Genomic DNA, 15,429 nt, shown 5'->3' with positions numbered 1-15,429 from the left:
GTGCATTACATATTTATACATAAACACGGATGCATGTGACTCCGTCACTGGACTGCAAAATCCTGAGTATCAATTTAACTCTGAGAGTGTACATATTTGCACATCTCTCTGAGTGTGGGACCTAGCTATTCCCACAATGCAAAGTGCAAGCAGGGCCTCAGGCGAGCCAGACCTGAGCGTAATCAGATGAAGACTAAAGACTCAATGCTTATAGGGGCCCAGAATTGCGGCTTACAGGGGTGAAAAACAAGTAAAGCAGTGATTTATGGATTGAGTTGAGACATTTGGCTGTCTGCGCCGACACAGGGGCGTTGTAGGGGTTCGCGGCTGTTGCATTCAATTGAAAATTGAGTGCTGTCTTATTTACCATGTATTTGCTTCTGGTTGCCTCTGTCAGTCAAGGCAATGGACACATTTACTGCACAAACTGCAGCTCTTTGTCAAGTTGGAAAATTGTCCACTGTTGAACAGATAAGATATTGGCCATCTCTTCCTATTCCAGACAATTCCCACTTTTGGTATTACTTCACATTTTAAAGCTGAAATCCCTAAGTTTCATGTCCTACATAATGGGATTTGAACCCTTTTCTCCTGCATAGGAGACCAAACTTCTACTGCCCTGCGGCCAAGCAGTGGAATCCCTGTGGAGATATTGTGCTTATGAGCTTCAGGAAGTATAGGCTACTTGTGAAGCAGTATAGGTTCCCTACCCGACACCAAGGTCTACATTTCTCAGTGGAAGAGTAAGTTGAGTGCATCTTCAACCACTGTAGGTGTAGAAGTTTTTACGTATATTAACATATAACCAATATGATGGTTAAAATCATGTTAAGTTCCAGATTTCAGCTTGAAGGGGGATCTAGTAGACATAGAAAAGCTATATAGTTTGGAGCTGAAACGCAATGCTACTTTCCATTTCAGTCATGTGATACCGATTTTTTTGTCTCTGACAACCAATTACCACTTCAACTGATACATCCTGAAGTTCAATGTAAATAATCTTACCAAATTGTGATAAATGCTCTTGTTAGTCACGGTTGAACCGTCTCAAAGAGATTTGTTTTCACTCCCTCCCAGGGACCTGTTGTGCACAATGCCAGCCACTTGTGATAGCTTAAAGTGGTTATTCTGATCTGAGAGAGATGAATGAGGCTTGGGCCGCTGCCAGGCTTGGGCACAGACAGGGTGATCCTTTCTACCTAGCAGCTTGTTGTTGTGGGAGGAGGAAGCCATTTGTTTTTGCTCTTATGCCCTTTTGAACTGTATTGCCGTGGGTTTAGTATCACTATTAATTTCTGGGATTACACAGGAAATCCAATCTAAACAATAACTGGCTCCCACTGACTCACAAGTATATTTTTTGAAGTTGTTTTGTTTTGTTTTACTTTTTTATTTTAAGTGTGTGTGTATGTGTATATATATATATATATATATATATATATATATATATATATATATATATATATATATATATATATATATATATATATATATATATATATATATATATATATATATATATATATATATATATATATATATATATATATATATATATATATATCCTACTGTGTGTGTGTGTGTGTGTGTGTGTGTGTGTGTGTGTGTGTGTGTGTGTGTGTGTGTGTGTGTGTGTGTGTGTGTGTGTGTGTGTATGTGTGTATATATGTATATATGTATATATGTATATATATATATATATATATATATATATATATATATATATATATATATATATATATATATATATATATATATATATATATATATAGGCCTATTTGAAAAAAGATTGCAAGAAATGCTTAGAGCCAAGCCAAGTTTTAATGTTCCTATCAGGCTGTGGTGGCTGTGTGTATTTGTGTGGGATGAGGGTGTAGTCTCTTCAGTTCTAACACAAGATCAGATGGATGTGATCTTGTCTCATGCTGCCCGGCCTGCTGGATGGGGCAACATCTCCACGCTCTATTGACCCTCTCTGACTCATGCAGCTGCATGTGGCCTGCACCAACCTCCACCTGTTCTACAAAAAAGGGCTTCTCAAACATTATCTTCAAGGACCCCCAATATGCAGGCTAAGGCTATTAGGCCACTGACCTCTCTGAAAATGTTTTGTGCCAGGGATCATACTTGTGTTTTTTAAATGTTTCAAAAAAGGACAAATCTAAATGTTTCACATTTGTTCAGGATTTTTAAAAAAAGTTGTTGTTTATAGCAGATCTACAAGCTCACAATGTGTTATGGCACATTGTGAGCTTGTAAATTTGCTATTTTCAAATAACCTGATGTGGCTAAAGTGATTTTTATGCTATATAAACTCATTTTGCTGAGGACCCCCTGGAACCCCTAGGACGCCTGGGGGGTCCCCGGACCCCACTTTGAGAAAGGTGCCAATATGGAACAGGCCGACTTGACGGTGAGATGTGCAGCTATTTACTTTGCATGTCCCCCCCCGCCCCCTGGCTGAGTGGCTGTGCAATATTCGGTAAGCAACGAATGCAAACATTCCTCATTAATGATTGATTAAAACCATGTAGTTATTTATACCCTGGCGCCTGGTGGAATATTGTGTCAACACAGAGATTGTTTAAAAATGACTCTTTATTAATTTAAATAAGTTCCAGATTGCCGCTTTAATGGTTGCATTTTTCCAGGCATGCATGCGGCAGTTCCTCGACGTCCAACAACCTCTATGGCTGCAATCACTTTCTCTACAACACAGATCAGTAATTCCATTTTAAAAAGCTACATAAGTTACCATAGACCTATTTGTTTTTTATGGATCTTTCTATATTTCTCATGAATGAATCTTCTTTTACCCTCTAGGCTACATCATTGGTTCTCAGTGGGGTCCGGGGACCCCCAGGGGTTCTTGGGGGGGTTCCAGGAGGTCCCCAACAAAATGTGTTAATATAGCATATAGCACAATAAGTTTAACCTTTTATACTTTGGCTATTCAAAAATAGCAGATCTACAAGCTCATAGGTGCTATGAGCTTGTAGATCTACTATTTTTTGAAAAATCGTGAAAATGTGTGCAAATCCTTGAATCCTTGAATATATATATATAATATAACTATATATATATATATTATATATATATATATAAAATATGATATATTTGTGTAAGCGAACATTTTATAACTCAAATATTTGAGATGGGGATCCCTGGAACAAAATATTTGAGATGGGGGTCCGGTCCGCGGCCAAATTACATATCATCCTTGACATGAAAAACCATGTGGATGGACGGTTAAAACAGGATATTAAAGGGAACCGAGCGTTAACAGTCTTGGCCTTTATATGAATATGTGGCATTCTGCCAACCCTTAAGGCTAAAATACTAGTGGTGGTGGGGAAACATTGAAACACTTTCCTCTCACCTGTTTTATTAGTTGACAATTTTCATAAATCCTGTCATTTATTTTAAAAACAAATGTTTAATGTGTTAGTTAGACAAATGTCACAAAAAAAATCCAGTTCTAGAAAGGAGTCATGGTCATAAAGAAGTATCAATTGATGTTTTGTTTTTAGCGGCGCTAGCCGCTCTATACCTGACTTTGTCCGTGTGCGTCAACGTTCTGATTGGTCAGGTGCGTCAACAAAGTGATTGGTCAAGTTTCACGTGACACATGGCTATAAACACATTATAAACGCATATCGATGACAAAATGTATCAAAGGCGCCGCTACCTTCACACAGGGTGTGATTTTTTTTTTAATTGAATTGGTGTCACCGAGGGAAAAGATAAATCCTTACAGCCTAACAAAACACCCTAAAGACATACATTATAGCTAAATTAAGCTTTAGAATGTCTGTGAAAGAAGCTTAAATAACCCCAAGTTTGGTTTAAAATATTTTTGACGTCACAATTTAACTTCTAGTGAAATTATTCAATTTAGAAACGTCACATATGAAGCTAAATTGATCATAAAAAAACATCCAATCTTTAAAAACCCATGTACGCCCACTGACTAGCCTACAGCATAATAGCATGATGAGAGTATTTTAATATCTGATAAAAATGCTTTCTTTAAACAGTGTCTGTGACAACATTACATTTGTTTATTCCACATGTCGACATTTCACGCGTAATTAAAGTAGACTAAACATCCAACCATTACTTTTAAATGAACCCATTAAGACCTGGAACGCATCATATGTCATTTTAGATTTATTTGGTTATTGAAAAATAGCAGATATACAAGCTCATATGAGCTTGTAGATCGTGAAAATGTGTGCAAATCTTTGAATATATATTTTTTTTACTTGAATCTTTGCTTCTCGGGTCCCTGGAACAAAATATTTTGAGATGGGGGTCCGTGGCCAAATACATATCATTTTGGGGGTTCTTGACATGAAAAGGTTTTGAAGACACCACTGTACCAACATAGTTTTTGTTTTTGTTAGGATTTAGAAGATCTTTTATTTGTATCAGCCTCAGGTCTTAATGGGTTAAACATTGTATCTATAGACAGTAGCAGTAGGCCCAAGCGTAGCCTATTTGTTGAATATGGCTCAAATAAACACCAACATGTCATTATTGTTGTATTGCTGCTTACATTTCACTGTTCATGTAACTGTCCTTTTTGTAACTCCGATTGTGCAGGCTATTTAGACGCAACCAAATGGACCCCGTTTGGTTATTTGTACACTCTTGGAGTTAAATGAATTTGTACAGTGTACATTTTTAGGCCTCTCTTGCCGTTCGAGTGTATAGACCACTGTTTCCCAAACAGTGGGTCGGGGCCCATATGTGGGTCGCGAGTAACTATTTTAAAAAAAATAAAAAATAAAACATTTTTCAAAAGAATGTCACAGGTAAAAAATGAAGTAGGCTAATTAAAAGAAATCCCATAAATTCCACAAATCTAGCTGTAAAGAAGAAGTGAAAATAGCCGATCTACAAGCTTGCAGGTCTGCTATTTTCACTAGTTTGGGTCCCGGGGAGACATCAAAAAGGGTCTCGAGCTAAAAACGTTTGTGAACCACCGGTAGACGCATGATCGCTTTAGTCTTCAATGCATCCCTCCACATAAAGTGCTGTTTGCCATCCAGGCGGGTGTGAAGGTAAAGTACGGGTGGTATGGATAGCACTGGTACAGTGGCAGACCCGTGGTGGTGGGCCTGGGGTGGGGGACGGGCAGTTCGTGGACCCCCCGGTACTGTTTCTGATCGTCCTTCACCAGAACTTTCACCGCGACTTTCTTCGCCATCACGGTGGCGGCTGGGGCGGCGGTGATGATGGAGCCGCACGACGATGCGGCCAACTCGGCCGCCATTTGGCGCCGCTTGGTTTTATATCTCCGGTTCTGGAACCAGATCTTCACCTGGGTCTCGGTCAGTTTCAGGCCACCGGCCAGGTCCGCCCGCTCGGGCCCGGAGAGGTAGCGCTGGACGCTGAAGCGGCGCTCCAGCTCGTAGACCTGCGCGTGTGAGAAGGCCGCCCTGGAGCGCTTCTTGTTGCCGGGCTTGGAGCGCTGGTCGTCGGGTGACTCGGGTCTGAAGTGGCCCGTCTCCCGCTCCTCGTCGCCGCTCGGACAGTGAGGTCGCTTGTTGTCTGCGGTGTCTGTTGTGAGAAGACATAATAATAAAGGCCTTGTTGTTGTGGTGAGATCATGGCAAAGAAAACCCCTCATATGTTGAAGCCCGAGTTATACTTCGTCGTGCGGCGGTGTCGCTCACCGAAACTCCTATTGTTTTTTCTTCTCATAACTCAATGCACAAGCAGCAGTTCACACATAGAGACATGTCGACCAGACTCTATCTGATTGACATGGATAGGTTGTGTTTTCCTTTTATGGGGAAACCTGCTCATTATTTCAAAGAGACTTTGAGCTGAATTTGAGCTCAACCGGCCTGCTTTGTCAATTTGTCATCACAAACGGACGTGGTTCCTTCGTGGCATGTGGCGGTGGCGGTGCAGTCAAAACGGAAACGAACGCACGCTAAACATAAATGAAGGCTGCAGGCCACTTCTTAGCGCAAAGTGGTCTGAAATCTCATTAACACCATGAGGCTTCCTTCCTCTCGCAAAGAGCAACAAGGCCCATATATAAGGTTAAAAATGAACATTAATGAAAGTCCCACCTCGTGATTTTAGATTTGTTTTATACTCCCTCTCCTCATGTCTCTCAAACGGAGGCCAAACCAATAAAAAAATGCCCTCACCTTGTTCTCTGTGCGCAGTGTCTTCAGTCTCATCCCCCGTGGTGGATTCCTCGCTGCAGCATGTCTCGGATGGAGGGGTGTTTCTGGAGGAGTCAGCGGGGACCCTTCCCAAGTGGATGCGGCTCTTGCCCACACCATCAAGAGGCAAACCAAGTCCCCTGTTGCCGCCTCTGTCCTGCAGGTCCAGCAGGTCAATACTGCTACGGTCCCCGCAGCAGGTGTTCTGGTTCTGTGACAGATCCCCTGGATGATGATGGTGATGATGATGATGCGGGGGCTTCCTCCTCCTGGACCGGGGGTCATCCTCCAGGATGTCGGTGATGGAGAAAGGGGACACGTTTAGAGTCATCATAGTTGGAGGAGGAACGCGCCCGCAGATTCCCCCGTTCAGTCAAACTCAAGTATGATGGATCTGTGCCTGCGTGCATTCACAGATCCACAGCAGAGGCGAGCGATCCCTCGTCATCAATGCGGTGGGTTTTTTAACGCAGACCGCTGTCTGGTGTGATTTAATTGCGGTGGTGGAGCTGGTCCTATGGTGTGTTGGTGTGTCACACTCACACACCGCTGTCAAAGACCGAGTTAAGGCTTCTCGCCGCTGCAGCCCAGGTAGCCGCTCATTGGCTGTCTGCTCGCCACTGGCCCCTCCTTGATACCACCCTTTTTCTCAGTGTGCATTCAACCACTTGCATCCGTATACTGTGGGGGGGGGGGACATTGGCCAAAAATAGCAGATCTACAAGCTCACAATGCGTGGCTTGTATGGGATATTTTTGGCAAGAGATTTGGTGTAAACGGGAAAAAGCTGTCCCTTTCACTAAGAATATAATATAACATATAACTACAGGGTAAGTGGTTATAACTCTGATTGATTTATTTATTTACTCTGGGAAATTGATAAATTAAAAGTGATGATTTTGATGTGTGCACAGGAGTCTAAAACCAGACACATTTGGCCCTTTATATGATCACACAGGAAGGAATGTGTTATCTTGGAGACTTGCTATTAATTAAGGATATGGAAGATGTAAATGTTATAAATGGTTGCAGCAGCTTGGCGAGGAAATGTTCATCAGTATAAAGGCAAGCAGTTGTTAAAAAAGAAAAATAGTAGAGCATCAGTAAAAAAAATATTACAATTTTAAGCTATTATTATTATTATCATTATTATTATTATTATCATTATTATTATACTTCCTTCAATGTTAATTTCAGGAAGAAATTCATGCGTAAATATTGCTTAGCTGCCAAAGTTTCAATTTTGAAACGTGCATGCATGGGCAAGGCTTTAAAGGTTTTTATTTACTTGTTGTAGCCTTGTGTGGTGGTCTATGAAACTTAGATGAGTTTAATGTATATTAAACATAGGCATAATTGCACACAATCCTGATCCTGTCCACGACTTAGTTAAACATACATTTAAATAAATAAAATCAAAACCATTGTTGCTAATTGTCATAGCCATACCTACTTGTCATAAGACATTACTGGCCAACAATCTTAATGGACCAATCACAGAATAATTACGTCCAATTAGCATTACTTTAGGACGAAGGACAAGGAGTAATTGAATAATTGATATTGATGGGAGATTTATAATCCTATAATCATGGCAGATCTATGGCAGATGATCTATAATCCTATAATCATTATAGCTTGCAGCCAGAGTGGCAGACAGCAGTAGGGAGGTGTATAGCGCCACCGTGTGGTCATGTTATGCTTTGGTCTATTGAACTAAACTCGAGTTGAGATCACTGTCTGTCTGTCTGTCTGTCTGTCTGTCTGTCTGTCTGTCTGTCTGTCTGTCTGTCTGTCTGTCTGTCTGTCTGTCTGTCTGTCTGTCTGTCTCTTTTTCTCTCTCTAACAGGCACGCATGCACGCACACATGCACACACACGAGCGCGCGCACGCACGCACGCACACACACACACACACACACACACACACACACACACACACACACACACACACACACACACACACACACACACACACACACACACACACACACACACACACACGTTACGCAATCAGACCTACCCTTCATTGATGTGATGTGATGACAGATAAGTGATCCTCCTGCTTTTTCTTTTTCTTTCTTGTTCTGACTAAACAGAGAAATATCTCTTCTTGCAGGAGTGTCAAAACATGCAGATACGCTAGAAGAAATCACAGAAATGCTGCAGAGCAAAGCTGCAGGGGTTCAGATCATTACGTTGTAGCCCATAGGTACAATTTCCCCATCAGTTCAACAAAAAAAGAAGGAAAAAAGCCTTTTGTTGTCTCCTTTCTTAGATAATTGGTGGTTATTGTGTTGCTATTCATTTTTCACAGTTGGCCTACATACAATTTATTTATTAAATAACGTAGGCCTAATTATTATTCTGACTTGAAAATACAAGACATGTCGTGGGTAAATATCCCAGATTGTCTTTACATATCCTACAAGTAAAACAAATATATATTATGAGTTCAAAAACAATATTTATAAAAAAAAACGTAATGTTAAACAATTTATTTTGCAGGGTAGGATTATGAAACTCACGGATAGCTTTAAATGAACACTCATGTCTGACTGTGTATAGCTGAGTGGTTTTGTTACCATGGGATGGTGTGTTGTTTTGGGAAAAGTCCTCCAAACACTGCAGTGGTTCTCAACCTTTTCAGGCCGTGACCCCCCAAAATAATCACATTTGAACTGGGGACCCACCACCCTGACAAGCAATTGTAATTGTAGGAGTTGAGGCACAATGTTTGCCTCTTTATTTGACAATTTGTTTTTTATTGTAGGCTATAGTTCGCTGATTAGACTTGTGATGCATGCATGCATGTTTTTCTTTTCTTTCTTTCTTTCTTCGAGGTATTAAAAAGGTTTTAAAAGTCCTTAAATTGTCACGTCACTTCACTGTCATCTGGGGGGGACCCCCATGGGGATCTAGACCCACAGGTTGAGAACCACTGGCCTCTATAGGATGAGCTGGGCTGCTATGTTTGGCAGCGACAGATAGCGATCACCACTGCAGCACCGTGCAGGAGGCCAGCCATCAGGCTGCGTCCTGAGGCACACAGCCGTCCTGTCGCCAGCTCTATTTACACTGGGGACTCTCTAGCACTTAAGACACACTGACACCAGGTATGTCCGTACCGGCAGCCATGTAGCCATCAGGGGAAGTGACCGGCATGACGAGGAGGGAGAGACAAACACTTTGTTTACGCTGCCATTCATCTCCATTAATAGCGTCTAGCTTTTCGGACCGTGCACTTCTATAGGAGGAGGAGGTGAGGGAGGGGGAGGGGGAGGCTGGAGTTTGTTTAGCCCAATCGACTCCAATTAGTGTGTGTGTGTGTGTGTGTGTGTGTGTGTGTGTGTGTGTGTGTGTGTGTGTGTGTGTGTGTGTGTGTGTGTGTGTGTGTGTGTGTGTGTGTGTGTGTGTGTGTGTGTGTGTGTGTGTGCGGAGATAATAGCATAAGCTAAGTTCACCTGTTGTCTTAAAACATTGTAATTTTGCTTAATATTATTATTACATATATGACTAATATTAATATATTATTATTATGCTTATTATTATTATTGTTATTATAACAACAAAAATAATAATACTTACAGTATTTGGCCTATTAGTAGTCCAATGTACTACTTAAGCTACATTGATTTCAGATGTACTTAAAACAGCTGCACAGGGCGAAGCCCCTGGGCACTGACCACAGTGACTGGTGGGGATGATGCTGTCCTCTCCATCTGGTTAATGTCCCGACCGGACACCACATTCTCTCTGCTTCTGCTTCTTGTCTCAGAGACAAGAGTTCTCACAGGAAAAGAAAACAGAGACCTCTAATAGCAATGGTTCTCAAACTTTTATATTTCAAGGTTTCCCCCTTAACTCTGACAGCTAAATAGAATGGAATAGCACAATGAGATAGCAAGCCGACTGGAAATCAGCGCACAATTAGCAGCACAAAACACGGCTGTTGATAAATCTGAGCATAATTTTATAGGCCTATAAATGCCCCCCCCCCCCCCTTTTTTGTAAAACTATTATGGTTTAATGAGCATGCAAAAACTCAAACAAACACACACGCGCGCACACACACACACACACACACACACACACACACACACACACACACACACACACACACACACACACACACACACACACACACACACACACACGCACGCACACGCACACGCGCACGCACACACACGCACGCACAGCACACACACTGCAAAATTGAAAGGCACAATGCAGAATGCAGATAAGAATATGAAATGTATGAATGTCATCTTTATATTTTCATAATGACATTTTCTCGTGAAAAAAAACAAACAAACTATGACACAAGCGTCACCAGTTTTACTTGATTCACGTCACTCACTGTTTAATACTAAAACATCTGCTTGAAAATGAAAAACAATTTCGACTGCTCCATGCTTTATGTAAAGCTTTAAACTTTATAATCAGATTTTAAAAACCGTTCCCGCAACAACAAAAAACGAAAGCAAAAATACAATACTCTTTTAAGACATTAATTCATTAATGCAATTTATTTTATTGTTGAAAACAAACGTTTTAATTGATATAGCCTATATTCTGGTCAGGGATGATTTCCATAATTTTGTTCATCAGCTGCATTGGTCATCCATGTTGTAAAACAATAGGCCTATACGTCAAATGACGCACAATCTTTATCGGCAACATTCAAATCAGGTTAGCCTAAACCTACACAGTAAAATAATCCGTGTTTGTTAACTCCTAAATTTCTATGAAATTAACGCTGATCATTTTTACAGTGTAGTCTGACATCCTTTTACTGTACGATTATGGCTCAGGAAAACTAGTCCAAGCGACAGGAGTCCATCAATAGTCAAGACAGAAGGCCACCGCTCCTGTAATAGATTGGTCTGATGACATAATGTTCGAAAAGTGAATAAATGTCAGTATGGTCTGCGCCTATGTCTCTGACTAGTTATATATTCCGTATATCCAGCACCTCATGGGTGTGCGTCCTTTTCTGCCATCGAGCAGAGAGTTAAAGAGATAGTTCACCCCCAAAATGATTTTTTTCACCTATAGATTACGCACCACATGGAGCCTTCAATTCATGGAGATTTTTTTTTCATTTTGTCGCATTCCTCAGCCAATAATGTGATGACCGGCGGAGACTCAAAGAAGACTCTTTGAGAAATTAGTAATCTATAAAAAGTTTTTTTGAGGGTAAACTTTAAATTTATATCACCAAATGAGCGCCTCTGGGATATAAGGCGCAAGTGTCCAAGATTCTTGTGTTGTGTTTCCAGCCAGGGAGGTTAGGTCAAATGTATGTGATTGTGGCTCAATACTGTATAGCCTATATTGTCCAAATATTATAACACTGATCGAGGCTACCATGCCCGGATGCCCTGCAGAGTCCCTTGGCAGGCCGTGACCCCTGGCGCCTGGGGAGCCTGGCTCTGAGACTGTGCACCGCCGAGGTTTCCCAAACTCATATTCATGAACGCGTTCGCGGCCGTGTTGCTCGGCGTCAACGCGGGCAAGCTGGAATACGTGCACGAATAAGTGTTAGAATAGACCGAGTTGTTGTAGGTGTACGGCGGGTAGGCGTTGTAGCCGTAGGGGTTCGGAGCCGCCGCGACCGTATAGGAGGTGTTATAGTTCTGGGCTCCCGCGGCCAGGCAAGGCTTCCCGTCCCGCACCAGCACCGGGACGGCCACTCGCCTGGGCGGCGGCGGGTGGTGCTGGTGGTGCTGATGGTGGTGGTGTTGGTGGTGGTGGTGCTGACCGGCCATCTCCAGGGTCTTGTCCTGCCGCTGCCGCTTGCATTTGTACCTCCGGTTCTGGAACCAGATCTTGACCTGCGTGGAGGTGAGCTTCAGCGAGCTGGCCAGGTGCTCCCTCTCCGGGGCCGAGAGGTAGCGCTGCTGCTTGAAGCGGCGCTCCAGCTCGAACACCTGCGCCTGGGAGAAGAGCACGCGAGGCTTCCGCCGGGTCCTCTGCTGCTTGTTGCTGCTGGGTTGTTGTTGTTGTTGTTGTTGTTGTTTCACCTCCTCCTCGTCCTCCTCCTCGTCCAGCTCGTCGCAGTCCATGCCTCCTCGCATCGCGGTGACGCTGCTGCTCTCTGCGTGCGGGGACAGCAAGAGCTTTTTTTTTTACATAATATTGTGATGTTCTTATTTTGATCATGAGACCCAATTACTGAATGTCAGTCCCCTTTTCAGAATAGGTACACTGATTTACTAGGACAGGCACATTAGGGGTCCACCAGTACGTTTTATTGTCAAGGACCTACACCTTTTTGGTCTAACCCATATGTTTGATATGATATTGATATGATGATTGATATGATGAATACACTCAATGTGTCCTGTTATGACCAAAATAAATTATTACTACTACCCCTATAACTCTGAGTGTGTACAAATGGAACCAAATGGAACCAAATTGATCCGTTTGTACACACTCAGAGTTACAGACCTGTAATGGTCAACCCACTTTGAGGACCACAGCGCTAGTAACATTTAGGGCTAGCTCTCTTTCTTAAAAAAAATAATTTTGACAAAAATGTCCACCACAAGACGGCATGGCAATGAACCCTGAACAAGAGACGGTGCTTTTCATGGGTGCATCCTTGTTCATTTAGTTTTGATTAATTGATTGATTTATTGAGTTATTTATTGACAATAATTGATTTTTAAAGGTATACAGGCAGTACCACGAGCAAAAAACACGCCGAATGGATGACACAAAAAGCCAGAGGCTTATGCTTCCATTGTGGTCCAAATTATAAACATTCCACACTCAAACAACTAGACAAACAACATTTTGCTCTGAGTATACAAATGTAACCAAATGCACATGTAAGGGTGCATTTGGTTACATTTGTATACCCTCAGAGTTATAATAAATTAACACTTTACTTTGCTGGCATATTAATAACGCCTTAAAGGCCTAACATTAATTTAGCAATACACTGCCTATAGGAAAGCCCATAATGAACACAGATTGTTATCAATTAAAAGGAGAATGAAGCAACATAAACGCATATTTCATTAATATTTTGCGTCTCGTGCAAGGTAATTACATTAGTTGGCAAATGTAGGCTATATTTTACAATTATATCAAATTTGCAAGTAATAGTCAAGTAATCACATTATGACAGTTATATATACCTATGTCACGCCAAAATCCCATTCGGCTAATAACCTCATACGTGCATACATTTTCAATTTAGGCTATTGTGTGTATTTTTTTCTCTAAATGAGGATCGATATTACGAATTATGAATAATTAGCCGATTCACTCCATTGACCACGTAAAAAATTACAATAGGCTGCTCACTGGTTTCTAGGCTCTCCTGCTCGGGCTCCAGACGCAGGTCTGCCGCCCGGTGCCCCTGCAGCTGCCCCTGCGCCGAGCTGGTGAACATCTCTCCCGGCAGAGCTGACTGAGCGAGCCGCTCCTGCACGGCATGCAGCGGGCTGAGATAGGAGGACATCCTCTCCTCGCTCTCCGACAGGCCCTGGGAGGACGACCCGGGGCTGGGGGTGCCGTCCCGGCCGGCCAGCATGCAGGAGGGAGGCGAGTAGGAGCGCAAAGCTCCGGCCGCCACCGCGAAACCCAGCCGAGAGAACAGCCGCTGCTGCTGCTGCTGCTGCTGAGACTGCTGTAACTCCAGCTTCAAAATGTCCTTGACCGAGAAAGGCGTGGTGGATGGAGTTATCGCCGGGCTGGGCAGCATTATTACCATCAGAAGCAGGGAAGTGACGGTCCCACCGCGAAATAAGACATTGAAGAAAGAAGTCTGCGCTCGTCCCCCCACGCAGACAATTGGCTGTTATTTAAGAGACACCCGACCACTGTCCGCGATGGGACCTATTTATTATTTGTCTCCGGATTCCGTGCGGTGGAAGCGACTGGCCCGCCGTGCGTAAAGGTAAAAAATGGTCGCGCGCGGGTTGTTGTTATGATTCATGGAGACTGAAGAGGACTGGCTTTGCTTTGAGATGTGACATCCCTTCTCCTTTTGGCTGCAGGGGCTGAGAGGGAGAGAGAGAGAGAGAGAGAGAGAGAGAGAGAGAGAGAGAGGGGGGGGGGGGGGGGGGGGGTCGGTCGGTCCTGTTTGGTTGGCTGGATTCAGCTCAGCTGCGGAAAGAAAGAGAGAGAGAGAGAGAGAGAGAGAGAGAGAGAGAGAGAGAGAGAGAGAGAGAGAGAGAGAGAGAGAGAGAGAGAGACACAGAGAGAGAGACAGACTACAGAAAAATAGCCGACCTAACAGCTCTCATCGAGTCTATGCACTCACTGTGCGACACGCTGTTGCGGACTTGAAGTTCGGCGATTTTTCGTCACGCGACACCGTCGCACGATGAGGTATAAATCGGGCTGGATGCGGGGGAGGGATTGATGATGACAAGGGAGCAATTCCCATCTCTCTCTCTCTCTCTCTCTCTCTCTCTCTCTCTCTCTCTCTCTCTCTCTCTCTCTCTCTCTCTCTCTCTCTCTCTCTCTCTCTCTCTGTTTTTTTTCTCAGGAAGACAAAAACTCCATACACCAACATCTATATGTTTGATGAAATAATGTTGACATCATCCAAACCCTATAGGCCTCCAGATTGTCTCAGGTAAGGGAGTTTTGATTGCTGCTTATATTATAGCCTATATCCTACACATTCAACAGAAATGGTGCTAAAATAGTTATTTGGCTTGTAAGGGGAACCTAGTGCTATTATAGCGCATCTCTCCTCCTATCCATCCCTTCCTATGGCTATAGCACCTATACCTATTCCGTGTGTCTAATCTAATGGACCTAACATAGAATGGGGGGAAGCCATGGTTCTTTGTAGTGATGCTATATAATTATATATCTCAACCATCCCAACGAATCACTGAACCACTATTTTTGTTTTTATAGCCTATACTATCTTAGATAGGGGGGAAAAGACATACAAAAAAAAGCCTACTAAAAGTGAAATCATAATTTTAATTGAGTAAAATCAGTCAATTTCAAAATGGATGACGTGTCCATTCATTGGGCTCAACCAGTGAATTGACAAATACGTTGTGCAGTGATTTGAATAACAGCGGATTATCTCTAACTTTGTAGATTTTGATTATTATTACAAAACATACATTAACCACTTCAGCCCTATATACATTTCGGCCATTTGAAAATAGCCGATCTACAAGCTCACAATGCATCCCATGGTGATGCATTGTGAGCTTGTAGATCTGCTATTTTCTAAAGATTTTTTTATGCATTTGAAAACT

General features: G+C 42.6%; 2 protein-coding genes across 2 annotated transcripts; both read right to left on the bottom strand.

Moving 5' to 3' along the window:
• Positions 1-3,351: 3,351 nt before the first annotated feature.
• Positions 3,352-6,716, bottom strand: nkx3.3 (NK3 homeobox 3). The gene is made up of 2 exons (XM_084077091.1): positions 6,168-6,716; positions 3,352-5,565 (listed from the first exon to the last, which is right to left on the bottom strand). The coding sequence occupies exons 1-2, from the start codon at positions 6,517-6,519 to the stop codon at positions 5,015-5,017; spliced, it is 903 nt and encodes a 300-aa protein (XP_083933217.1). The 5' UTR covers positions 6,520-6,716; the 3' UTR covers positions 3,352-5,014.
• A 3,490-nt stretch (positions 6,717-10,206) lies between these two features.
• Positions 10,207-14,136, bottom strand: nkx2.3 (NK2 homeobox 3). Its single transcript, XM_084077082.1, has 2 exons — positions 13,505-14,136; positions 10,207-12,284 (listed from the first exon to the last, which is right to left on the bottom strand). Exons 1-2 carry the CDS (start codon positions 13,911-13,913, stop codon positions 11,551-11,553), a joined length of 1,143 nt encoding a protein of 380 aa, XP_083933208.1. The 5' UTR covers positions 13,914-14,136; the 3' UTR covers positions 10,207-11,550.
• Positions 14,137-15,429: the final 1,293 nt, after the last annotated feature.

The sequence above is a fragment of the Gymnoscopelus microlampas genome (genome assembly GCF_963454915.1).
Source record: "Gymnoscopelus microlampas genome assembly, chromosome: 13".
NCBI lineage: Eukaryota > Metazoa > Chordata > Actinopteri > Myctophiformes > Myctophidae > Gymnoscopelus > Gymnoscopelus microlampas.
Note: the sequence above shows the minus strand (reverse complement) of the source record. Positions and strands in the feature narration are given on the sequence as shown.